We start from the raw sequence: 25,520 nt of genomic DNA on the forward strand, positions 1-25,520 counted from the left end.
GTTAACCTTATACCAGCAGACTGTGACCAATCAGTTCTTGACTGTGTAAAATGTGGTCTCATTCTAGAACTGTAAATTGTGCTAATCCATATCTTTGAATTTACCTGGGTGGCACACAGCTTTGATTCCTGTCTTTAATCCCAACACTCAGAAGGCAGAAAAGACAGATCTCTGTGAGTTTGAGTCCAGTTTAGTCTACACTGTTCTGGGACAGCCAGGAGTACATAAAGATACTGTTTCACTGTTGACATTCCTGGTGAGCAGTTCATTCCTGTTGCAGGTCCCAGGGCAGAGGCCCACAGATCTTTGTGAGTTCAAGGCCAGCCTGGTTTACATACTGAGTGTCAGCGTTGTTACAGACTCATCGTGACCAAATTCCGATTTGGCAACCTGTATTACATCGCTAGAGAATTCCTGGAAAGAAAATCCTTGCTAAGCAGTCTCAACTGCATTTTACAGACGCCTTTAAAGGCAAAGAGCATGGAAAAACTTCATCCTGGTTGGCAGTTGCAGGGCAAAGGAAAGCAAACAGTTTAATGGAAGCCAAAAGCATGCAATTAGCTTGGGGCATTTCATCCCAAAATTCTAGAACGGGGCTGGGAACTTTCCCACGGTAAAAAAAAAAAAAAAAAGTGGGGGGGGGAGGGTCAAGTTCAAAGAGGAACCGTGGCCCTGTCACACCAGAACAGCCAGGGCTTCAAAGGGCGATTCTGTCTGCTCCAAAAGGCAAAAATTGCATTCAGAGCTGGGAACTTTGAACATAGAATCAATCAAGTTCTTTCAGATTCGTAGCTAGGAAGGAAGAGTAGAGTGAAAGTCTGCACTTGCCAATTCCAATTTGGAAATTCAAAAGCCTGAAAGCGTAGGGCCCTCAGGTACCCACCACTTGGGACAGATACCAGGGCTCTATCCCTGGGAATTTTTTTTTTTTTTTTTTTTTTTTTTTTGCTTTCGAGACCGGAAGCGAGCCCGAAACGGCCGAATTACCGCGAGTTAGAACGGAAACTTCCGGCGGTAGTAGCCATGATTGGTCGAATCTGAGAGGGAGGCGGGGCCCCGGCAATTCAAAAGAGGGAAGTGGGCCAAAGAAGTAAGGGACATGAACGTTAGGGCCAAGACAAGGCCGCTGCGACGGGAGATGGCGTCGGCCACCTCAGGTACGCGGGCGGGGAGCGGGGGCCCCCGCTGTGCGAGACTCACGAAGACTTATTCTGGAAAATCCAGGCGGCGCGGGGCAGAAAGGCGAGGGGACGCCCGAGGGAGGGAGTCGGGGTGGGCGCCGCCTCTGTCCTCTAGTCGCTGCCTTAGGCTGTGTAAACGGACTTGAGACCCTGCGGAGGCTCCAGCTCCTGTCTAGAGCCTGCGCGCTGAAGTGCGCACTTCAGTTTGTCTTGTCTGTAAAGACTGCAGTAAAGAGACGAGGTGTCTGTCTGTCTGTCCAGAGATCCCACTCCTGCTGAAGGCTTGTTAGCGGCCGTGTGAGATCCCAAGGCAAAGAAATATCCTTTCCCTCTTGCCTTGTAACTCGATGCTATTTTCATGTTGAAAAGGCTGCCAGGAGATACAAAATCTTTTCTAAGGCGATTTGCAGCTGTGTGTCCTTCCTCTTTAGGCCGAATTCTAGACTGTTTGGCTTTGGGGGAGGCAGACATATAGGAAAACGTCTCTTCTCAGGCAGTGATAGAAGCATTTTGTGATGAACCATTTAATGCGTGTACAGAGCTCTAAGGTCATTACTGTTAATGCTCTGTCTTTAAGAAAAAGCTTTATTTTTATCAGTGTGTGCCACCTATGTGTGGATCTCCGCAGAGGCCAGAAGAGAGTGTTGGGTCCTTTAAAGCTGGAATTAGTGGCAGTTGTGAGCTACCTGATGTGGTCCCTGAGAACCAAACTCAGAACCTAGAGAAAAATAGTAGGCACTCTTAATTTCTAAAGCTTGCCAGCCCCTGGACTTTTGACAAGAGGGAGCAGGCATAAATGGGCTAAATAGCTTCTTCAAGATAACACAACTAGTAAATATTGGGAGTCTAAATTCACACTCAGGCAGTTACATTGTAATGCCTCAGCCCTTGGCTTGATTATACCTGAATACAGATAGAGCCCCAGTGTGTTTGATATGTAGTAAACATTGAGTGTGAATTACTATTGCCCCTTTCCTAGAGGTTACAATGATTTTCAAATAGTCTCATAAACAAATGTAATATGATGAAATACATTGGTAGATAGGCATAAACTTGTAGCGTAGAATCTGAAACAAACCTTTGGGTATTTTGAGAAGTCTTTTTAAGAAATTGATACTTGGGGCTGGAGAGATGGCTCTGTGGTTAAGAGCACTGACTGCTCTCCCAGAGGTCCTGAGTTCAATTCCAAGCAACCACATGGTGGCTCACAATCATCTATCTGTAAAGAGATCTGATGCCCTCTTCCTGTGTGTCTGAAGACAGCTACAGTGTACTAATAAAATAAATAAATAAATCTTTAAAGAAAATGATAGTTGGAAGTAGATTGGTGGTACATACCTTTAATCCCAGGACTCAAGAGGCAGAGGCAGGCAGATCTCTGAGTTCAAGGCCAACCTGGTCTGCAAAGTGAGTTTTGGAACAGGCAGCTACAGAGAGAAACTCTGTTTTAAAAATAAATAAATAAATAAAAGAAAGGGAGAGAAAGGGAGAAATGATATTTAGGGCTGGACTTGCAGAGGAGCTGGGTTCAGTTCCCAGCACCCTGATGGTGGCTCACAACTCTCTGTAATTTCAGTAACAGGGTCAAGTTAGGCTCATCAGACTTGGACATGGTGCCCATACCAAAATTGAACAGTTTTGTGTTGAATTTTTAATTCTGCAGGAAGTCAGATAGGATTCAGACTGAGGGACTGAGTGCCTACTGGATCTCCATGCAGGCAGGTAAAACACAAGATAAAAAGACAGTGAAAATGGTAGTTAAAGAGGGTTCAAAGATTGGGCAGACTTTTACTCAACCTTGAAAATATCAGAAAGAACAAGTGTTATTTACCTATAAAGGAGGCCAAAAATGTAGTGATTCATTACTCTCTTTAGAAGAGAGAAGTGGGCTGGGAGGATAGCTCCGCCTGATAAAGTACTTGCCATGGAAACCTGAGGACTGAGCTTCATCCCATCTTGAGGAACACTAGGTTTTGATCTTTGGCCTCCATGCCCACGTGCATTTACACATAGGTGTGGGTGTGCACAAATAGGAAAGAGTTAATACCTTCCACTGGTGTGATCCTCACACTAAGAAGGCCAAGGCAGGATTGGGAGCTTAGGGCTAGCCTTTCTCAAAAAACAAAATCAAGTATTTAAAAGATAGAGCCAAGGCTATAGAGATGGAGCTGATGCTCATCCAGAGAATCCAAGTTGGGTTTCCAGCACCCACGTGGTGGCTCACAACAACCCATAACTCTAGTTTTGGAGGATCTGACACCCTCTCTGGCTTACATGGGCATCAGGGACATAAGGTTCTCTTAGGGTTGTTATTGCTGTGATTAAGGACAGTCACCAAAAGCAAGTTGAGAGGGATAGGTTTATGTGGCTTATACTTCCACATTTTAATCCACCAGCAAGGAAGTCAGGGCAGGAACACAGGCAGTTGCAACTGGGACTCAGGTGCTGATACTGGGGCTATGGAGGGATGCTGCTTGCTGGCTGTTCATCATGGTTTGCTCAGCCTGCTTTCTTACAAGACCCCAGGACTTCCAACCCAAGGATGCCACCACCCACATCAATCACTAGTTAAGAAAATATCCTACAGCTTGATCTATTGGAAGCTTTTGCTCAACTGAGATTCCCAACTCTCCAGTGACTCTAGTTTGTATCAAGTTGATATAAAACTAACCAGCATGGTGGCACACAGACATGCATAACATTAAATACATTTTAAATTAAAAAGAGCTGAATGGTATTAATGGCTGTGTGGAAGAAAAGAAAAAATAATGGTTAAAAATTCTGACTTGGGGGTCTGAGCTATTTGTGAGTGTCAGCAAAGTGAGGTTGCAGAAAGATGGGGAAAGGTCAGTTGGGCACAGGTGGGATTTGAGGTACCTGAGAATTATCCAAGAGAAGCTAGAGGGTCGCTGGGAAGGGAGATCTAGTCAGAGACCGCTCTGGAACAAGAAGAGGCTAGAGAGGAGTCATGAGCTTGAAGAAGGCATGTTAAAGAGGACAGAATATAATTGGTGCCAAGAGAGCAGGTGCCTGTGCCTGGGAAGTGCATATGAGCTAGCTCACCTAGGGCAGCACTGTCCCCCATGAACAAGTGCACGCGTCTAGAGACATTTTGCTCATTACGCCTTGGAGGTGAATAAGGAGAATGCTACCTGGGTTTAGTGGGTATATGTTGAACAGTCCGAATGTGAGAGCCTCAAAACAAAGAACTATATAACTCAAAATGCTAATAATACAAAAGTTGATGGAGGATGGAACATCGGAAAAAAAACATTTAATTAAGACTGTTAAACTAAGGAATAATCAGGAAAACTAGTAAGACAGTAAGGGAATTGGATGGCGGGGAAACAATGTTTCATAAGAGTGCTGAATTTTGAATTCCTTTTGGAAGTCAGATAGAATCTGGACTGAGGGACTGAGTGTCTACTGGCTCTAGCAGTATAGAGACCCCTTATGATCACAAAACAAACAAACAAAACATAATTTGAGAATAAAGAGATTCAGGCTTGAATCTCTTTGAACTTTGTTATGATACTTTCCAAGATAAAGTAGATTATTATCTTCCTTGGGAGACCTTTTTTAACACTGTAAATAGAGGCTTGGAGTTGGAGGGCAGGCTCATCTATAAGACCTCTTGCTGCTTTCCAAAGAGCCTGAGCTGGTTCTCAGCACAAACATTGGGCTACTCACAATCTTCTATACCACTAGCTCCTGAGGATCCAACACTCGATTCTGGCCTTGAGCGACACATCCGTAGGTGGGGCATGCATTCTTTCAAACCTACATATATCATAAATTTAAAAGAAATTTAAAATATAGAGTTTTTAAAGAACATCTTTTGTGGTTTTTGATAATAAAAAATAGGATTTTACCCCCATGACTGAATTACTGGAGTAAAATAGAAATTTTGTCAGATAAGAGTTACATGTCTGTACCTTTGTCTTGTTTGTCTTTAGTACTTAACTAGATGATCAAGTCATTTCAGTAAAACTCATGAGTTTTCCTTTGGTTTATAGGTTTCTGTGTGTGTGTACGTATACACGTGTACATGTGTATGGGGGTGCCCATAGAGACCAGAAAAGGATGTTAGCTTCAAACTCAAGACAGTTCTCCTGGCTGGGCCTCCAAGGTGGTTACCATGAACCTGACCTGGGTGCTCTGCACAAGCAACAAGTGCTCTTTTTGTTGTGTTCTTGTTCCAGTGTTTTATCTGAACATAACACATGCACACAAGCCATCTACTCATTTTCTTCACTGCGTAGCCTGGCGTTGGGATGGTGCCTCTGATGGGCAGCTGTGCTGCTCTTTCTGTGATGGTGTTTTTGTTCTTAGAGGACACATTGTGAGCAATCTCACCACAGTAAGATCTGTTACACATCAGCAGCACTTCCAGCTTGATATTGTGGACCAGAGCTGCTATAGGCAACATGTGCTTGGTTGGTTTTTTGTTTTGTTTTGTTGTGTTTTGTTGTTGTTATTGTTGTTGCTCCTGTAATCAGTGTTGGGCATCAGGATCTGGCCCTTGAATCTTCTCCTCACCCTGTTGTCCATGCCTCTGGGTTTGCACTTAATTTTCACATATTGGTCTGACTGGTTCCTGATGAACTTGGTCCTCTTTTTGATGATCTTGGGCTTCACCAGAGGGCAGCCATGATGCCACAAAATAGATAGCAGTCACCTCGAAGGCAGCGCCGAGGAAGAAGTGCAACAAGTACTCTTAACCACTGAGCCGTCTTTCCAGCCCTCACTTGTTTTTGTCAATGTCAGCTGTAAAGTTTTAGGGGAGGGAAGAGGGGGGAGTTAAGTCTTAGTCTTTAAGGTATTCCTGTAAATAGCAGTTCACAGAGGGGCCCAGCACTGGCCGAAACCTTGTTAGAAAGCTCAGATTGATTCAGAGACTTATGCTATTTACAGATTTGAACAACATCTTCCATGCTAGTTATGTATATATCACAGTTGGAGAATTCTGCTCTGTGTCTTGTGTCCACCTACTCTACTTATAGAGCAAAGAAGGAACTGGCTTAACTTAGGAGAAACCTACAGCACTATACAGTAGGTATAGCCTTGTTGGAGTGGGTGTGGCCTCTTTGGAGGTAGTCTGTCATTGTGGGTGTGGGCTTTACAACCCTCATCCTACCTCCCTGGAAGCTAGTCTTCTGCTAGCTGCCTTTGGAACAAGGGGTGCAACTCTCAGCTCCTGTACCGTGCCTGCCTGGATGCTGCCATGTTTCTACCTGGATAATGGACTAAACCTCTGAACCTGTAAGCCAACCCCAATTAAATGTCATCTTTATAAGACTTGCTTTGGTTATGGTGTCTCTTGTTATAAGGCAGGTAGGTTGAGGGTCTTAAAGCTCAAACCCACAGTGACACACCTACTCCAACGAGGCTACACCTACTAATTGTACCACTCCCTGAGCCAAACATCTTCAAACCATCACAACAGCATGGTGAAAAGACCTTCCTTAAGTAAGAGGCACCCCTGGACCTTCTAGCAAAGTTGGTTTTCATTTCTCTGTGTTTCTCTAAATTTTTTTGTTTTTTTATTTCTCCAAATCTTAACGCCTAGAACTGGTCTTTTCCAGGATCTGGTCGCTGTCTAAGCAAGGGAGGGGTTGGCCGGCGTCCACCTCTAGCTCGAGTGAGGGTGGCTGTGAGACTGCGTCCATTTATGGATGAAGAGACAGAAGCAAAGGAGCCGCCCTGTGTTCGAGGGATCGACAGCTGCTCTCTTGAAGTGGCTAACTGGAAGAAATACCAGGAGACACTAAAATATCAGTAAGGTTCAGGCTGTTCCGCCTCCTAGGCCTGTGCATTTACTTTCAGAGTTTCTGAGAGCTGTCTCTCAGTATCCTGTTCCTTGCTGGTCAAAGCTTTGCTCCCAATCCTTCCTTTGGCTATTTAGATGTTAATGGTGTGCAGTGAGTACTGTGGAGAAAGACTAGAAGTTAAACTGGGTATTAATCTTGCAAACTGGGACAAAGGGGGAAATGTAGCCCCAAATAGGTTCTAGAAAATACAAGAGAAGGGTAGGAAAGCAGACCTGGCAGCCAACCAGAGAAGACCATGCAGATTTGGGAATGTCACACAAAACCTAAACAATTTATTGTCTGCTTCTTTACAAAGAGTTAGTTTACTTCAGTTTTAATCTCTTAATTGGCTTCTGTTCCTTTTCAGCTTTCTCTTGTCAGCATGTACTGAGTCCCCCAACCAATCTTTTATTGACCCTAATACAGTGCTACCTCAAGAAAAAAACAAAAGCCCTGTTCACACCATGTTGTGACATATTACTGGGGAGATATAAACAAATGTCTACTTACCACAGGGCGGGAACAAACCACAGATAAGGGTACCACCAACATTCAACTTGGTGAACCATTAAGTTTTATCTGGCTTACTTACAGGAGTATGGGTTTACAGGCACAGAAATGATTCGAAGACAGCTGTATAACCAAAGCCCACTCGGGATGGGTGACAGCTCACAAAGATGGAATCCTGGAGCCCACTGTAGGCAGTGAGCCTCTTCCAAGCAGCTCAACTGGCCTGTTTCTCCACACGGCTCTGCTGGTTTGAGAGCAACTCTCAAGAGTCCCGCTTTGTATGCTTGCGGAAAGCGGTCATTTATGTCAGTTTCAGCACTTATTTCCCAAGCTTAGGCTTCCCTCCACAAAACACCATGTCTTGTTTCTGTGTCCTCCTGCTTAGCAACACTTCCTTCTGCTAGCAGAAGTATTTATTTCTTCTAATGTGTTCTTGTCTTTGTCTCCTGAATTATTGCAGAATATGGGTATCTGGCCAACCAGATTGCAGTGTGAGATTAATTTGTTTCCTTAACATCAATACAGTGACTGGATATGGTAGATTTTTCAGGGATACTTTCAAGGTCTTTGTCAAGAAATTGGGATAGAGCCTTTAAAGCCAGCCTTATCAAGGTGAGGGTATCAACAGAACATCCTAATCCCTTTTTTCTACCTATAGGTTTGATGCCTTCTATGGAGAGAAGAGCACTCAGCAGGACATCTATGTAGGTTCAGTACAGCCCATCCTAAGGCACTTGCTGGAAGGGCAAAATGCCAGTGTACTTGCCTATGGGCCTACTGGGGCAGGTGAGAGAGCCAGAAGAGAACTGTGAATGAAGAAGAGCTAGGAAAGTTGAGGGAGAAAACTTCCTACTTTTCTCTGCTCTTTCCCCAGGGAAGACACACACAATGCTGGGCAGCCCAGAACAGCCTGGAGTGATTCCTCGGGCTCTTATGGACCTCCTGCAGCTAACAAGGGAAGAGAGTGCTGAGGGCCGGCCATGGGACATTTCTGTTGCTATGTCCTATTTAGAGATCTACCAGGAAAAGGTGAGGAGGCAAAGTGACAGGGCCCTTCTAGAATGAACATGAAGCTCTCTAGTAAAGAGGTATAGTGAAGCCTAGACAGACAGGATTGGGGTAGCAAATGGAAGAACCCTAACAATCCAATAGAGAAAAGAATCCTAATTTCCCATGAAACAGGCACTCTGGTCATGCAGAAATGGGCTTATTATCTCTGCTCAAATAGGTATTAGACCTCTTGGATCCTACATCAGGAGACCTAGTGATCCGAGAAGACTGTCGAGGGAACATCTTGATTCCAGGCCTCACACAGAAGCCCATCACTAGCTTCTCTGACTTCGAGCAGCACTTTCTTCCAGCTAGTAGAAATCGAGTTGTAGGAGCTACCCGGCTTAACCAGCGCTCTTCCCGTAGTCATGCAGTGCTCTTGGTCAAGGTAAGGCCCGCTGACAGAAAAGCCTGGAAAACCCCTGAAATGTGGACTGAGTCTGGGTCTCTTGCTCTTCCCTCAGGTAGATCAGCGTGAACGTTTGACTCCATTTCGCCAACGGGAAGGGAAACTCTACCTTATTGATTTGGCTGGTTCAGAGGACAACCGTCGCACAGGCAACCAGGGCATTCGACTCAAAGAGAGTGGAGCCATCAACACCTCCCTCTTTGTGTTGGGCAAAGTGGTGGATGCATTAAACCAGGGCCTCCCTCGTATACCATACCGGGACAGCAAGCTCACTCGTCTGTTGCAGGTCATATCCACCCATGTTAGGTCAAAAGGGACAGAAGGACGCTCTTAGGCCTGCTGGTTAGGGTAGGGGGCACTGTTGTCAAGGAATGGGATTCTGACCCATGCTCCAATTCTCACTCCTCAGGACTCTCTAGGAGGCTCAGCTCATAGCATCCTCATTGCCAACATTGCTCCTGAAAGACGTTTTTACCTGGATACAATCTCAGCATTGAACTTCACTGCTAGAACCAAGGAGGTGATTAACCGGCCTTTCACCAATGAGAGTCTACAGCCTCATGGTGAGGACTAGGGAAGACAGGTGGAATGGCCAGGACAATTGGGGAGTTTGCCAAAACCACCAAGCACTAGCACTGAAGCTGACCACTCTGGTTTTCCTTTATACCTCTCTAATCTTCTCAGCCTTGGCACCTGTTAAGCTGTCTCAGAAAGAACTGCTAGGTCCATCAGAGGCAAAAAAAGCCAAAAGCCCTGAAGAAGAATCAACTAGGAGCCCTGAGTCTACAGCAGCCCCAGCATCTGCCTCCCAGAAACTAAGGTGGGAGTCAGGCCTTCCCTACAGAATTTGGAATAGCTCGGTAACAGTGGGTTTAGCCTGTCAAATCCTTGAGCACAAAGGCATTCATTCTAAATTCATTAAAGGGCCAACCAAATTTGCACTCTAGACAAAGGCAAACTTAGATGGGGCATATCAAGCTTAGACCCTGACCTTGAGGATTTACTTTTAGGAAATGGAGAACCTACGTTTTTAAAGCCAGGAAGCTCATGCAAAAAATATGCCCTGCAGTGGTGGTACACATCTTTAATCCAGCACTAGGAAGGCAGAGGCAGATGGATCTCTGAGTTTGAGGTCAGCCTGGTCTACAAAGCAAGTTCTAGAACAGCCAGAAACACAGAGAAACCCTGTCTCTAAGCTGCCCCCTGCCCTACTCCTAAAAAACAAATGGCTTGTTCTGTGAAAGCTAGAAAAAGTTATTTCTATTGTTTGTCCTATACTTTCTTATGCTGCTCTCCTAAGGCTTGAGCATAAAAAGCAGGGCATAGCCTGTGTCTTTGAGGAGCTAGTTCAGTGTAGCACAGATCTCACTGGGTGTTATTGGAAAAGTGACATTTTCGCTTTGAAACAACAATTTTCATCATAGGGGAGGGTGAAGGTTCCAGGCAGAATGATGTATGACTGATGGGAATTCCTCTGCTCATGTAGCCAGGACTCTATACAGCCCACTGGATCAAGGCAGCTTCTCATTTTAGGTCTTTAGTAGCTTTTCTGTTCATGAGGACCTTCTCTGAAGCTTTCCCTGCCTGCTATCCAAATGTTCAAGCCCTCAGTTCTTACCTTATCCTATTCTTTGTGTGTTCGTGGTATGCATGTGTTTGTGTGCATGTGCATATGGATGCTTGAGGTTGAAGCTGAGAATCTGCCTCAGTTACTTTTGTTCCTTATTTACTGAGATGAGGTCTCAATGAAACCCAGAACTCCCAGTTGTGGCTAGTATCCCTAGCCTGCTTGCTTGCTTAGAGCATTCTATGTCTCCCTCTGAGGCTGGAATAATAGGCAGGCTGCCACACTCACTTGGCATTTATTGTGGGGTCCAACTTCCAAGCCCCTTGTTTGCATGGCAAGTGCTTTAACTTCTGAGTTATTGCCCCAGCACCCTCTCTCCTTTTCCCCCTTAGCACAGGTACGTCCTGAACAGGGCAGTATTGTAGGTGCCACCTAATGGGTGGCATCCAGTGCATATTAACAACTTTTTATCTGATAGTCTGGTAAAGACACTATAGTCAGAGACTAGATAACTATTTAAAGAGTTCCCATCAGAATCCTGAAACTGATACACCAAGTTAAGGTATGACAAGGGCAGTTCCTGCGGCTGGAGTTGATGAGAGAGAAGGTAACCTTTTTTTCAACTCAGCCTCTTACAGAAGCTAAGCAATATGGATCCAGCCACATTGGAGAACCTCCTGAGTATGGAACGTTTGTTGGGTTCTCAGGGGAGCCAAGGGACCCCTCTACTGAATACCCCAAAACGAGAGCGGATGGTACTCATTAAGACAGTGGAGGAAAAGAACTTGGAGATTGAGGTAAATGTTGGGGAAGATGGCTAAATAATCCAACCAGCTTTAAGAAGCATTCCTAAGGAAGGGTACATTTTCTGTCTTCTGCTTGAATATATTTTGTTTGGTGTTTAAGATGACTTTATGACTGAACAAGGAGATCAGAAGAGGGTGTCAGATACCTTGGGTCTGGAGTTAAGAGATAGTTATAAGCTGCCTTATTGGTGGGACCAAACTTGGGTTCTTTGGAAGAACAGACATTGTATTTAAATACTGACCCATCTATCTCTCTAGCCCCTGCTTGAATACACTTGACATGACTGAAGCCTAAGAAACAACTGAGATCAGAGAACAGGGAAGAAATCCAAGTTAAAAATACATTATCTGAGGGTAGAAAAATGGCTTAGTGGTTAAGAGCACATATTCTGGCAGAGGACCCTAATTCAATTGCTAGCACCCACATCAGGCAACATCCAGCTTCAGAGAGCCAACATCTCTCTGAGGTCTTCAGGTACATACACAGACATGAATACATACACAAAAGAGTAAATATATTACCTGAGGCTAGAGACATGACTCAGCAGTTATGAACGATGACTCAATTTCTAGCAACTATATGGCAGTTACTATTTCCAGGGGACCCAACACTGTCTTCTGACCTAAAAGGGCACCGGGGACATAGCACACAGACATACATGCAGGCAAAACACCCACACATAAAAATAAAATGTGTAGGCAGGCAGTTCTTTTTGTGTGAATTCAAGGTTGGCCTAATCTACATACTAACTTCTAGGCCAGCTGTGTGGCTCTACATTATGAGATCATATATATATATGGCTGGAGAGAAGGTTCAGAGGTTAAGAGCACTGGTTGTTCTTCCAGAGGTCCGAAGTATAATTCCTAGCAACCACATAATGGCTCATAATCTCTATAATGAGATCTGGTGCCTTTTCTGGACTGCATGCATAATGCTATGTACATAAACAAGTCTTTTAAAAGATGTTTTTCATAAAACCTCACATTCAGAGAGGTAGTGGTTCACACCTTTAATTCCAGCACTCTGAAGGCAGAGGCAGGTAGATCTCTGAGTTTGAGGCCAGCCTGATCTACAGAGTGAGGTCCAGGAAAGCTAGGGTTTTATAGATTGTCTTGAAAAGCCAAAACAAAAAAACTCACATTGAATACCTTGCTTAAAGACTTCTAGGTACCCCTCTGATTACTAGAACTCCTTTAGTTACTTTGAATTCTGTCTCATTCTACTGGTTCTACCTGTCTTCTTGGACCTCAGAGCTCTACCTGCTCACCTTCCTAATCCACTGCTTTGGGGCTAGAGTTAAATTATGTCTCCCCATGATTCTTTCCAACAGAGGCTTAAGATGAAGCAAAAAGAACTGGAAGCCAAGGTGCTGGCCCAGGAGACATTGGATCCAAGGGGAAAAGAGAACACTCCCACCATTGTCCAGCCCTCTTCCTCTTCTAGTGGCACAGTGGCAAAACCCCTGAAAAAGGCTGTAGTGATGCCCCTGCAGCGGAGTAAGTTTAGTTCCAGGAAGAGATGTAAAGGACAGCTTTTCTCATGTCACTCATTCACCCACTGGGTCTGAAGAAGCCCTGGATCCTTGTCCTAGGGTGTTGTAGACAGTGAGGTATTGGTTGGATATGGTGCCACTCAGGAGATCGAGGCAGAAGGGTTACTATGAGTTCTAGGTTAACCTTGGTTACAGAGCAAGGTCCTGCCTCAAAAAAAAAAAAAAAAAAAAAAAAAAAAAGTCATATTGAAAAAACAAAAGTTCACGGTTGGAGGGAGCTAGGGAAATCAGAAATGGGAGAAGCAAATGGTTACTAGGAAGGAAGGGAGGGAGGAAAGAATGCCTGAGTCCAGTTCCAATTTCCTCTTACCAGTTCAGAAGGAAGCAGAGTCCTCAAACAAGATCCATCTCCTGAAGAAAGGCCACAAAAGGAAGGTGAGCCCCACCCAGTTTTCTAGCTGGAAACCTTTTGCATATGATGCCTTAAAGAATGTTTTCATTCTGGGGAGGGGTAGGGGGTGAAGTATGGATATGTCTCATAGTGAGAGAGCATCTACCACTCTGTCCTTAATGCCCCTTGTGTTTGGATTGGCTACTGACTGAATCTAATGTGGCTCCTGCCCTCTAAGAACCATAATAGAGCCTATTTAGAAAAATGGACCACTTTAAGAATCTCTCACATAGCATGAAAAAAAAATAATTTAATTTTTTTCACACAGTATAACATTAATAGGATTGCCCCCATTGTAAGGACATGAATGGTTACTGTTTTCCCCATATGTGTATTTTGTTTTCCCTTTTTCCCCCTGTACTGGAAATTGAACCCCAGTCCTCAAGCATGGTAGGCAAGTGCTCTACCACTGAATTATTTCTTCCTCCTAGTCAGAATTGATGTGTACACTCATTCATTGAATCTTCACAGCAACTGAGAAAGGGGCTAGTAATCAATTATACAAGCCCAACAAAATTAGTGACCAGAGGGAAGAAGCTGCCGAGGGTGGGTTCTGCACCTGATCGTAGCACAGTCATCCATTGGCCTTTACTGCTGTTTCTGATACCTCATAGCTGGAGCCATCACATGAGTCAGAAGCTGTGGAAAAGGATGAGGACTACTGGGAGCTACAGATTAGCCCAGAGTTATTGGCAAATGGGCGCAAAAAATTATTGGATTTGCTGAATGAAGGCTCAGCTCGGGATCTGCGAAACCTACAGCGCATTGGCCAGAAGAAGGCACAGCTCATCGTTGGCTGGAGGGAGCTCCACGGCCCCTTTAATGAGGTAACAACCTAGGAAGACGAGTAAGTACAGCTGAGTGTCCCGGTTCTTTGTAGATTTTCTTCCAATTGTTGCTGTCCCACTAGGTGGAAGATTTGGAACAGGTGGAAGGCATCACTGGGAAGCAGGTGGAGTCTTTCCTGAAGGTAAGACAACCTTTCTCTACCGGCCTGCACCTTGTAGCCCCACCCCAGCCCACTTTCAGCTGCTACATTAACATACTTTACTCTATTTTACAGGCGAATCTCTTGAGCTTGGCTGCCAGCCAGCACAGTGGCCCCTCCTGACTACCAGCTCTTGACACTACCTTTTTCTTTTAAAAATCTTTGTATAGAGATGTGTTGTGTAAATACAGTTTTTATTCTGTGCTTGAGCCTGATTTTTGAGGATGACAGGGTTGGAGTGAGAGCCCATAACTACCCTGGGGGTCAGGATCAAGCTCTGCGGGACACCCATATAGGCGCCATCTTTGGGAAACCCCCAAACTAGGCCAAGATTGTAAATAAACCACTGGATTGGGGAGGAGACGGTGGCCTAGAAGAATCAAAAAGCTAAAGGAAAAGCTTAAGCAAAGCGACCGTTAAGCGGGCACGCGCTTTGAGTTAACCCCGCCCCGCTGTAACTCCCTCGGCGCGCTCCCCATTCTCCCGCTCTGCGACGACGTCCGTGTTGTGTGCGCGTGCGCGCGAAATAACGGCCGCTGGCGGAGGGAAGTGGGGGGTGAAATCGTTCAAGTGGGGGAAGAGAAGCTGCCTAGTCTCCCGCGCGCCCACCACCTGCACCATCGCCAGCCAATCAGCAACTGTCTCGGGGGTCTCGCGCTCGGGGCGGCTAGGGCTGCTGGGTGGCTACCCAGTCCCTCCGCCCTCTTGAGTCCCTCCTGTACCTCCCCCTCCCGCTGGTCCCGCGCGCGCTCGCGCTCGCGCCCGCTCCAGCCTCCTGTGTGTCCTCGCGCCCCCCGCCCGCCCTCCGGCGCGTAGTGTGCTCCGCTCCCCCACCCTCCTCCCCCCTCCCTCCTTGAACCTCCTCCCTGGTCCCCCTCCCCCACCGCTGCCTCCTCCCGCCCCAGGGTGAGCACGAGCCACCTCCCTCCTCCCTCCGCCATGGATCCCAGCAACTGGAGCAGCTTCATCTTCCAGGTAACAACCCCCGCCCCTGCCCCCCCTCCCACACCCCCTCCTGCCCGCCCTCCCTCCTGTCCCACACCCCCTCCGCGCGCCCGGTGCGCGCGCAGCTGTCCCCCTCCCTCCCTCGCGCCCTCCCCCGCCCTCCCCGAGGCGCCGGCTGGGCGCGCGCGCACGGCGGGGGCCGAAGCTGCTCCCTCGCTCCCCCCACCCCGCCCCGCCAGGCTCCAACTGCCGCCACCACCGCCGCCGCCACCCGGGCCCCCGCCCCCGGCCTCGGCCCCCGGCCCCGCGGGGCCTCTCGCCCCCACCCAGGGGGCGTCGCCGCCGCCGCCGCGCTCCGCGCCCCACAAGACGCCCTCCTTCCCTCCCTCCCGCCGGCCGGGGTGCGCGGGCGGCGGGGCGGCCCTCGGGCCATGCGTTCGGCTCGGCCCAACCCGGCCGGCCGGGGGCGGCGCCCCGAGCCCGGGCCCCGCGCGGCCTGTGCCCCCGGCTCCCGCTGAGCTCCGGGGGCCCCACTGTGGCCGAGGCCATGTTCCCCGTGTTCCCTTGCACGCTGCTGGCCCCCCCCTTCCCCGTGCTGGGCCTGGACTCCCGGGGGGTGGGCGGCCTCATGAACTCCTTCCCGCCACCTCAGGGTCACGCCCAGAACCCCCTGCAGGTCGGGGCTGAGCTCCAGTCCCGCTTCTTTGCCTCCCAGGGCTGCGCCCAGAGTCCATTCCAGGTGAGTAGGGGCCGGGCCGGGCGGGCAGGCGCCGACCAGCGACCGCGGCCCACACGGCGCCTTGTCTCCGCAGGCCGCGCCAGCGCCCCCACCCACGCCCCAGGCCCCGGCGGCCGAGCCCCTCCAAGTGGACTTGCTCCCGGTTCTCGCCGCCGCGCAGGAATCAGCCGCGGCGGCTGCAGCAGCAGCTGCTGCTGCCGCTGCAGTCGTTACTGCACCCTCGGCCCCTGCTGCCGCCTCCACAGTGGACACAGCGGCCCTGAAGCAGCCTCCGGCGCCTCCTCCGCCACCCCCTGCCGTATCCGCACCAGCCGCTGAGGCCGCGCCCCCCGCCGCGGCCGCTACTATCGCCGCAGCGGCTGCCACCGCTGTCGTCGCCCCAACCTCGACGGTCGCTGTGGCCCCAGTTGCATCTGTCTTGGAGAAGAAGACAAAGAGCAAGGGGCCCTACATTTGCGCCTTGTGCGCCAAGGAGTTCAAGAACGGCTACAACCTCCGAAGGCACGAAGCCATCCACACAGGAGCCAAGGCTGGCCGGGTCCCTTCGGGTGCTATGAAGATGCCCACCATGGTGCCCCTGAGCCTCTTGAGCGTTCCCCAGCTGAGCGGAGCCAGCGGGGGTGGGGGAGAAGCCGGGGCTGGTGGCGGCACGGCTGCCGTGGCGGCCGGTGGCGTTGTGACCACGACTGCCTCTGGAAAGCGTATCCGGAAGAATCACGCCTGCGAGATGTGCGGCAAGGCCTTCCGAGACGTCTACCACCTGAACCGACATAAGCTGTCGCATTCGGACGAGAAGCCCTACCAGTGCCCTGTGTGCCAGCAGCGCTTCAAGCGCAAGGACCGCATGAGTTACCACGTGCGCTCACATGACGGCGCTGTGCACAAGCCCTACAACTGCTCCCACTGTGGCAAGAGCTTCTCCCGGTGTGCAGGGGCCTCGGCTGCCCACTAGGCCGATGGTGGGGGGAGGGTAGCAAGGTGGCCTATCTTTGGCTGGTGGGGAGGCGGCTCCCATTCCTGGGGACAGGAACCACTCCCAGGGAGGAGGGAAGTGAGTCTCAGTCTCTTGGTTACTAGGAACGGGGTGGTACTTGAGAAGAGGTGGGTCTTTGGGCTGAAGGAAAGTAGCCTCTGGGCAGAAGAGAAATCTTGGTTTGAGGGCTCTCCTGCCTGAGGACTGAAGCTGTAGGGGAAACGCTGGGACTTTCGGAAAGGCATTTTGGAGGAACCTAGGTAGATTTGAGGCACACCTCACCTTGGAGCCTTAGCCCTAACACACACCCCCTCCCACCTCGACATATCCCTAGGCCGGATCACCTCAACAGTCACGTCAGACAAGTGCACTCAACAGAGCGGCCCTTCAAATGTGAGGTAGGAAGCCCGCTTCCTCCTGTCCTGGTTTTCATGATTTTGATCCTCATTGTAGCTGTGTGGGTTCAGCCTCTCAGACCCCCTTTTTCTCTCTCTTTTTGCCTCTTCACTCCATTTTCACATTTTTCCTTCAAGGCCTGGTCATCTCACGCCCATTTCCTACAGATCAAAGACCCCCAAGGCTCTGATCCCTTTATCTTGCTCCCTTCTCTCTACTCCCCGAAGCTTTAACTCTCCTGTGACCCCCCACACCCTCCCCCCCAGAAATGTGAGGCAGCTTTTGCTACGAAGGATCGACTCCGAGCGCACACAGTACGACACGAGGAGAAGGTGCCATGTCATGTGTGTGGCAAGATGCTGAGCTCGGCTTATATTTCGGACCACATGAAGGTGCACAGCCAGGGCCCTCACCATGTCTGTGAGCTCTGCAACAAAGGTACATGCTAGGGGATGCCAGGAGGGCAGGGATACAGTGGGGGTGAGTAGGCACAGAGCTGTTGGTGTTTTCACTGATGTGGGTCAAGGGTGTTGCAGCCAAGAGCTCGTGGTGTGTAGAGAACCCTTTAAGAAGCAAGCACAACAGCATTGAAAGCAACTGAACATGACTAAATTACGCGCCATGGCTCACAGGAAATCATCTACCCAAAATTGAATCTCTTGGGTGTGCTTGGGAGAATGAAGTGGGGACATGGTTGCTTTGAGAAATAGCCAAAAAGCCTGTCCCGGGGTTCCAACTTTGCAGCCACAAGTTCTTGTCTCCAGCCCTTGGGGCAGGTGGAGTATGTCAGCATGGGTGTGACAGGCACACACCTAACCCAGTGACAGCCTGTTTTCAATGTGGTTATTTACCAAAGGAGCTGAGACCGGGCACTGGAGAGGGGGACACAGCCGTCTCTACTGAGAGTCAACCTTTAAAAAGCTAGGCAACAGTGTCCTGTCATGGGGGAAGATCTCTGTAGATATTAAGGATTAAGAAATGGGCACCACTCAAACCAGGCCCCAAGCTCAGGGAAAGGCTATGTCCCACTGGAATAGTTGGCCCCAGCCTACCAAGGATGTGGTGGGAGGAGGACAGTGCCATGTGAGGAGGGTGTCCCCAGCCTAGGAGAACAGCCCTGTCTCTGGGGTCTCCACCAGGCTGACCCCAATCCCCCATCCCAACCCCCCCCCATAGGCTTCACCACAGCAGCATACCTGCGCGTCCACGCGGTGAAGGACCATGGGCTCCAGGCCCCGCGGGCTGACCGCATCCTGTGCAAGCTGTGCAGCGTGCACTGCAAGACCCCTGCCCAGCTGGCCGGCCACATGCAGACCCATCTTGGGGGGGCCGCCCCTCCTATCCCGGGAGATGCCCCCCAGCCACAGCCTACCTGCTGAGGGGGACCCCTGCACCCACCAGGCAAGGTGTGGGACATGGCTGGGGGGGGCAGGATGGGATGTGTGGGACAAGGGAACTCAAAGGGCCCAATAGGGGATCTCAGGAAGGCCAGGGATGCCAATCTGTCACTCAGATTAGGGAGACTTGGGGTCCAGAGAGGGCAATATGGACATGCTCTGGGTAAGAAGGTAGGCCAAGGCCTCTGGGGACAAGATAGGAAGTATAACGGCTGTGTCCCAGGGGAAGTAGGGAAATAGTTGAAAAGTCTGGGGTATGGGGTGGGTTTCTTGCCATTTAGGGTTGCGCTGTGATCCTTGGTGTTTCTTACTATAGGTACTGGTGAGGTTTGTCCAATGGCGGCAGCGGCAGCGGCGGCAGCAGCGGCAGCAGCAGCAGTGGTGGCAGCCCCTCCCACAGCTGTGGGCTCCCTTTCTGGGGCAGAGGGGGTACCAGTGAGCTCTCAGCCACTTCCCTCCCAGCCGTGGTGAGCTCCAAGTTGATGGGGGAGAGGGAAAAGTGGAGGAAAGCTCTCCTTGGTACAGTCTCCTCCCCACCAACTCCTCACAACTCTTCCATCAACCAAGGAGCCTCCAGACAGAGAGGAGGAAGAAGGAATTCATTAGGTTTTAACAATGTTTCTCCTGCTCCTTTCTTCTCCCTATCAGAGCTGACCCTACAAACACCTGTCCCCTGAGTTGTGTTGAAGTCCCTTGGACAGTGAGCAGGGGTGGCAGAGGACAGCAGCAGCCACTGCCCTCAACCTTTAAGCCCTTGCCTTTTCTCCCAGGGATTTGTGAGCCTTTCCCTAGAAGGTCCTGTGCTCTCCTCCTGTCCCCTCCCCTACTGTCTGCTGCCCCTTCCTGGGGAGTTGGTGCTTTCTTTTTTTGTTGTTGTTGTTTTTTTTTTTTTTTTTTCTCCCAGGGGTAGGGAGGAGAGAGGGGAGGGGAATTAAGATTCTGTCCCAGAGGAGTGAGAAGGTGATAGATACTGAGGGGCAGAAGCAGGGAAGGCAGAGGGATACTTTGAGTAAGGTTGATGGTTAAACCCTAAGCATCCTACTGGAGTATCTGTCTAGGGAAAAGCCAAAGGGAGCATCAGAAGGAGCCACTAGGGCCAGAAGCAGAACAAGAGAGATGGAATCTTAGGGGGCCAGGGTAAAGGAGGGGAGCCAGGGACAAGAGGTGCTTCCTGGGGGTGGGGGAATGCAGCCACAGTGTCTCCCCCTTCCCTCTTCCACCCCAGCTCCAGCCCTGGTCTTTTCTTCCTCTTTCCCACAACAGAAGCTATGGCCCTGGCCATGTCATCGTGTTCCTGTGTCCCTTGCATGTTCCCCACCCTCCCCTCCCTCCTTTTGCGCAGACCCCATTACAATAAATTTTAAATAAAAACTTGTCTCTGGGTTCCTACGTTCTCTTCATCAAGCCTCACCCCTTCTAGAGAGAAGAAGGGGTTCTTTGTTGGCTTTAATTTTAGTCCCAAACCTTTCTTGCCCTGCAAAGTGGTAGCTTCTCCCTTCTGAGGTACAGCCTCTAGGTGCAGTACAACACAGATTTAAGGTAGATTCAAGAATCCAGAAGCTGTGGAGAGCAAATTCCAGGTCTTCGGGGAATACCCACTCAAGATTTGGGATGCCTACGCTAATTGATGCTGTCCTGCCCAGAACCAGGCTGAACATAAAGATCCCAGGGGCCATGGTTGACGGGGTTCATTAAACTGCATTCAGGTCCCACTGGGGGGGTCATAGACTGCTTGCCCTAGCCGTTCTTAGCTTGCTGGAATTCCCTTTTCTGGGCTTTGCTTAGACCTTTACAAAGACCTTCCCTTAAGCTTTTCTCACGAATTGCTGCTTTCCAGGAGTGGGAAGGCTTCAGTTCTGCAGGCTCCCTTTTGAAACCCCACGCAGTTCCCCTGCAGCCCAGCCGCCCCAAACTTAGACCTGTTTGCTTAACCCATCTATGCTGCTCAGGATGCCTCCACCCAATCTTCATTGGTCCGTCTCTTCGTAAACCTAGGTCTCTGCCAGGATCCCCCGGTGACCGTTGGCGGGAGGGGCCGAGGGCTTAGGAAGGGGGTGCCCCACCAGGAGGTGCGCGTGAGAAAGGGCAGGGAGGGGGCACGAGTGGTCCCCGGGCCGGTTACCCAGGTAACAGGGCCTGGCACGAGGTTCCCTTGGGCTATCCGGGAGGAGCAGGAGGCGTGCTAGGGGCGGGGGCGGCGCGGCAGCAGTGGAGCTTAGGGGAGGGGACCAGAGAAGAAGGGCAGAGCAAACCCGGAGGAGAGAGGAGGGGAGACCCGCCACCTCCCTTCATTGCTCACAGACTTGTTCCCTCCCCGGTCTGCGGCTGCTGCAGCGGCGGCAGCGGCAGCGGCAGCGGGACACAGGAGCAGTCCCGAGGCTGGCAGCGGATGAGACGGACGAACTGAGACTGCTGGTAGGTGTGGACGACAGACAGCTAGGTAGCATGGGAATGCAGGTGCCAAGCGAACTAGAGGGTGGTGCTGGGTGCGTCGTACCATCAGGAAAAAGATCCCTTCCCCCTCAGCTGCTGAAAGGGAACCCCTAAAATACGGGCTAAGAAGGTATGCACAAGATACTGGGTCTTCCCAAGAAGGGACTGGGAGGAGGTAGACGGGTGTTAGAGCTCAAATGCGCAGTAGGAAAACCTGCTGCACTTCTCGGGTGATGCCCAGAAGGGAGGGACGGCTACAAAGGGAACAGAATGTGTGGGGTCCTCTGTCCATTTGTCTGTGGGAGTGTCTGGTGCATGCACAGATTTTGATGCACCTTCGACTTAGGAGCTGAGAGTCTGGGTCGTCTTGGGTGTGTTGGATGGATCTAGGAACAGACCCAAGAACATTTCTGTTTAGAAAAGGATTTATCTTCCTATGACTCTCCAAGCAGACTTTAAGTAGAACACTTCACCCAAGGGTGTCCCACCTTAAAGCAAAGGAAACCCCAAACTTTTCCTCCTCTCCCTAGGGACAGTGCAGGCTAGCCTTGAAACAGAATCCTAGCTCTCTTGGGCCTGTGGTGATGAGAGACAGTCTTCCCTCCTCACCAAGCCTGTCTCCTCCTCTTTCAGGATTTGCTACTGTCACTGCCGTTTTCTCTCCCCTACGGGCCCTCTCCCATCTCTCTTCTCTAAGATGGCAGCCAGCAGCTCTGAGGTCTCTGAGATGAAGGGGGTAGAAGACAGTTCCAACACCCACTCAGAAGGTCCCAGGCCTTCTGAAGAAAGACTAGATCCTGTCCAGGTTGTAGCAGAGATCCCAAACCAGCCAGAGGCCCTTCAGCCAGGCCCAGGCATCACCGCAGTCCCTCTCCTCTGGACTCAGGGCCTAAGGCTGAGCTGGCACCAGAAACCACAGAGACCCCAGTTGAAACCCCAGAAACAGTCCAGGCCACAGACCTCAGCTTAAACCCAGGAGTAGACTCTAATCCCAGCCCCAGCCCCAGCCCCAAAGAGACATGCCAAGAACCAGCATCCAAACCAGAGGTGAACAGAGAAGCTACAGCAGAGCAAGGGTCTGAGCAGCAGTCTGCAGCCCCTCCTGAGCCAACCTCAGAGCCTGCTTCTCAGCTAGATACCCAGTTAGATCCTCAGCCAACTTCCCAGTCTCCTCCTAAACCACCCCTTCAGGCAGAGCCCCCCACCCAAGAGGACCCTACCACAGAAGTCCTGACAGAAAGTACAGGGGAAAAACAAGAAAATGGAGCCGTGGTTCCCCTTCAGGCTGGTGATGGGGAAGAGGGCCCAGCCCCACAGCCTCACTCACCACCCTCCACTAAAACACCCCCAGCCAATGGGGCTCCCCCCCGTGTGCTGCAGAAGCTGGTTGAAGAAGACAGAATAGGAAGGGCTCATGGTGGGCACGGGCATCCAGGATCTCCTCGAGGTAGCCTAAGCCGTCATCCCAGCTCCCAGCTGGCAGGTCCTGGGGTGGAAGGGGGTGAAGGCACCCAGAAACCTCGAGACTATATCATCCTTGCCATCCTGTCCTGCTTCTGCCCCATGTGGCCTGTCAACATTGTGGCCTTCGCTTATGCCGTCATGGTGAGCCCCAAGGGACCCTGGCCCAAGCGTACTGTAGTTCCCAGCTTTCTGCCAGTGTCAGCATAGAGCCCCAATAACTAACAACACCTTCCCTCACCTCTCTGCATGGACCCCACTTTTCCAATTGCTGGGCCTTTGCTTGCCTCTGCCCAGGACCTAACCCTCCAAGGCACTACTGCCCTACCCCTTCAAGTGGGAGGGAAACAGATGTTTCATATAATCTTGCTGACCTGTATCCATTTCCCCCTTCATCCCCAATTCTTCCTTTCTTAATGGGGCTGACTTCCCTCCTCTGGACTCTCATCTGATACCTGCTGGGCTGGCTTCTGCTGACATGGGCCATGATACCTCTAAACTCCTCACCCTCACCCCAGTCCCGGAACAGCCTGCAACAGGGGGACGTGGATGGGGCTCAACGTCTGGGCCGAGTAGCCAAGCTCTTAAGCATCGTGGCGCTGGTTGGGGGGGTCCTCATCATCATTGCCTCCTGCGTCATCAACTTAGGCGGTGAGTGGAGGTCGGGGACAGGAAGGGGAGGAGTGGAGGGTTAACAAGGGCAGCTTTACTAACCCCTGACCCTGCTCTCTCCTGTCTGTCCTCCCTATTCCTTTGTCTCTTCCTGTCTCCTTCCCTGTCTGTCTTTCCCTCTCCTCTCCCACAGTGTATAAGTGAGGGGCTCTGCCCTGCATTCCAAGACTTTTCTTCCTGTTGGGAGCTGTCTTGGGTCCATCCCTATCCTGGGAGAATCCCAGTCCATGGCCCTGGCCCCCATCCCTAGGGACCAAGGGAGCCTGAGCGGCCTTGTTTACAGCTTCTTTCCCACTCCTGCATCCTGCCAGGCTCCCCTGCCAGCCATAGGCTTCCTTTCTCCCTGCACTTTTGCCTGCACATCTCCCTACTGCCTCTTGACCCCCCGAATCCTGCACTCTGAAAACCTCTCTGCACTTCTGGAAGCCTTCCTGAACATCTAAATTGTACTCTGCACCCCTGTGTCCCTCCCAGTCTTTCTGCACTTCTCCCTGCCTCTGGAACCCTCTGAACCTTATTTAACCCGACCTCCCAACTTTCATTGTCTTGGTATCTAACCCATCCCTTTCTTCCCTTCCTTAACATCCTTTCCTCTTGCCACATCCTCTGACCCCTTACCCCTTCTCATCTTTCCCTTAGCGTCTTTACCCTCCTGCCAACACTTAGTCTGCAAAAACTGCAGGACTTAGGTTAGGCTGAGGGAACAAGGATGGTGCGGGGAGAGGACTGTCTAGCTGGGGGCTCTGACTGTTCTCTACTGGGGCCCACCCAGGCCCAGACCATACCCCTACTCCAACCCCTAAGGTGCCTATTGGGTTGCAAAGCTGGCAAGCCAGGCCTCACCTGGGGGACTTGCACAAGAGTGGAAGTCCTCATTCTGAACATCCAGGAGAGGAAGGGGTACAGCTGTGGCTGAAGAGTCAGCCCGAATATACCTGCCCATTTGGGCTTTTTAACCTCAGAGTATCTTGTTTGAAGGTCCGTTTATGTGCTTTGTAAACAGTAGAATTTAAAAAAAAAAAAATAATTTAAAAGGACCAAAGTTCCCAGCTGCAGGGAGCAAGGGAAGGGTGGGGGAACTCTGTAATTGTTCTCTAAGAGGATGAGGGAGGTTAGTTGCACGCGACAGCCCTCTGAGGAGGCAGAGAGCCAGCTGCGGTGCATTTCAGAGTTGGCGGGGGTTTTTTTTTTTTTTGTTTGTTTGTTTCCTTTCTTTTAAAAAAGAAAAAGTTGGGGGGGGACTAAAATTCCTTTAAAATAAAAACTGAGTCTCCCTTTTTGTATGCTGAATGCTGCATGAGTCTTAAACACTAATAAACAGAGAATGCATGAGACTGGCTCAGTTGGTCCCTGTGTTGGTTTGCAGAGTCAAAGTACTGCTTTCCGGCAGGCCCTAGTGAATGGAATACGCATGCGCTGCCGCAGTGGCCATCTTTAGTATGGGCCGAAATTAGAGATGCCTAAGGGCTTAACTGCGCATGCGCAAGTGGTCTCTTTCCTCTTCCAAGTAGCTTTGACTACCGCGGAACCTCTGCGCGCCATTTCTCTGCGCCTGCGTACTACGATCCTGCGCAGCCTGGGAGGCGGGTTTTAGCTCCAGGTTTGTACCGCTGCTGAGTGGACGCGAACTAGGTTTGCCAGTTCTAAGAAAAAAATGACTTCCATCCAGGTGATGGAGAAGGCGATGTGAAAGCGAGAAAGCAGGCCCTTCCCTTTCCAGCTCCGAGCGTATTTTCCTGCCGGTCCCTGGGAACGGCAGAATTCTGGATTCGTGGGGTGGGGTCTGTCCTTGGAGGGATCTGAGCGCCCCCTTCTGGGGACGGTGCTCTGGCCGCAGTCAGCTGTTCGACTGACTGGCAATTTCCTAGACCCCCACTGGGTCTCAAGCCTTTTGGGTGAGGCACCCTGGTTTGATACTCTAGAATCTCCTACATTGCTGGGCATCTTCTCTAGTACTCCATGTCCCTTGCCCTGGGCCATGGAACCATTGCAGGCAGCACAGCGGCGCCTCTGTCTGAAGAAGGGGAAGTGACTTCCGGCCTCCAGGCTCTGGCGGTGGAGGACACCGGAGGTCCCTCTGTCTCGGCTAGTAAGGCCGAGGAAGAGGGGAAAGGCAGTCAGGAGGAGGCCGGGCGTGAGGGATCCAGGGCTGAGGAGACACTAGAAGCTCCCAGCGCTGGGAGCGACGAGCGCGCCGAGGGAGACTCGGAAGACTGGTGTGTGCCCTGCAGCGATGAGG

At 50.6% G+C, this 25,520-nt stretch overlaps 3 protein-coding genes across 6 annotated transcripts; all 3 read left to right on the forward strand.

The window, feature by feature from the left end:
- Nucleotides 1-1,099: 1,099 nt before the first annotated feature.
- On the forward strand, nucleotides 1,100-14,467 carry KIF22 (kinesin family member 22; the record flags this gene model as incomplete). The annotated part of the gene is made up of 14 exons (XM_080912028.1): nucleotides 1,100-1,157; nucleotides 6,767-6,959; nucleotides 8,160-8,287; nucleotides 8,376-8,530; nucleotides 8,730-8,939; nucleotides 9,016-9,246; nucleotides 9,370-9,523; nucleotides 9,645-9,780; nucleotides 11,156-11,324; nucleotides 12,665-12,830; nucleotides 13,200-13,261; nucleotides 13,892-14,104; nucleotides 14,188-14,247; nucleotides 14,341-14,467. The coding sequence occupies 14 exons, from the start codon at nucleotides 1,100-1,102 to the stop codon at nucleotides 14,386-14,388; spliced, it is 1,983 nt and encodes a 660-aa protein (XP_080768154.1). The 3' UTR covers nucleotides 14,389-14,467.
- A 647-nt stretch (nucleotides 14,468-15,114) lies between these two features.
- MAZ (MYC associated zinc finger protein) lies at nucleotides 15,115-20,056 on the forward strand. 4 transcript variants are annotated; one of them, XM_080912459.1, is made up of 7 exons: nucleotides 15,115-15,240; nucleotides 15,863-15,949; nucleotides 16,023-16,873; nucleotides 17,257-17,320; nucleotides 17,585-17,756; nucleotides 18,495-18,724; nucleotides 19,032-19,151. In XM_080912459.1, exons 1-6 carry the CDS (start codon nucleotides 15,205-15,207, stop codon nucleotides 18,695-18,697), a joined length of 1,413 nt encoding a protein of 470 aa, XP_080768585.1. In that variant the 5' UTR covers nucleotides 15,115-15,204; the 3' UTR covers nucleotides 18,698-18,724; nucleotides 19,032-19,151. The 4 variants fall into 4 exon arrangements, with proteins under 4 accessions (XP_080768585.1, XP_080768586.1, XP_080768587.1 ...); XM_080912460.1 differs by lacking the exon at nucleotides 18,495-18,724 and having other exon boundaries at nucleotides 19,032-20,056; XM_080912461.1 differs by lacking the exon at nucleotides 15,115-15,240 and having other exon boundaries at nucleotides 15,300-15,949.
- Nucleotides 20,057-21,845: 1,789 nt separating this feature from the next.
- Nucleotides 21,846-23,778, forward strand: PRRT2 (proline rich transmembrane protein 2; the record flags this gene model as incomplete). The annotated part of the gene is given in 5 exon segments (XM_080911688.1): nucleotides 21,846-22,013; nucleotides 22,016-22,753; nucleotides 23,128-23,299; nucleotides 23,302-23,379; nucleotides 23,382-23,778. Coding segments are annotated over 5 exon segments (1,200 nt in total). The 3' UTR covers nucleotides 23,426-23,778.
- Between the last annotated feature and the right edge of the window lie 1,742 nt (nucleotides 23,779-25,520).

Source organism: Micromys minutus, assembly GCF_963924665.1.
Source record: "Micromys minutus genome assembly, chromosome: 2".
NCBI lineage: Eukaryota > Metazoa > Chordata > Mammalia > Rodentia > Muridae > Micromys > Micromys minutus.

Excerpts from the sequence above, each read along its gene's own strand:
- MAZ (XM_080912461.1), top strand. The coding sequence starts at position 15,758 with ATGTTCCCCGTGTTCCCTTGCACGCTGCTGGCCCCCCCCTTCCCCGTG. Across the intron at positions 15,950-16,022 it reads GCGCCCAGAGTCCATTCCAG|GCCGCGCCAGCGCCCCCACC; the intron begins GTGAGTAGGGGC and ends TTGTCTCCGCAG. Across the intron at positions 16,874-17,256 it reads TGTGGCAAGAGCTTCTCCCG|GCCGGATCACCTCAACAGTC; the intron begins GTGTGCAGGGGC and ends ACATATCCCTAG.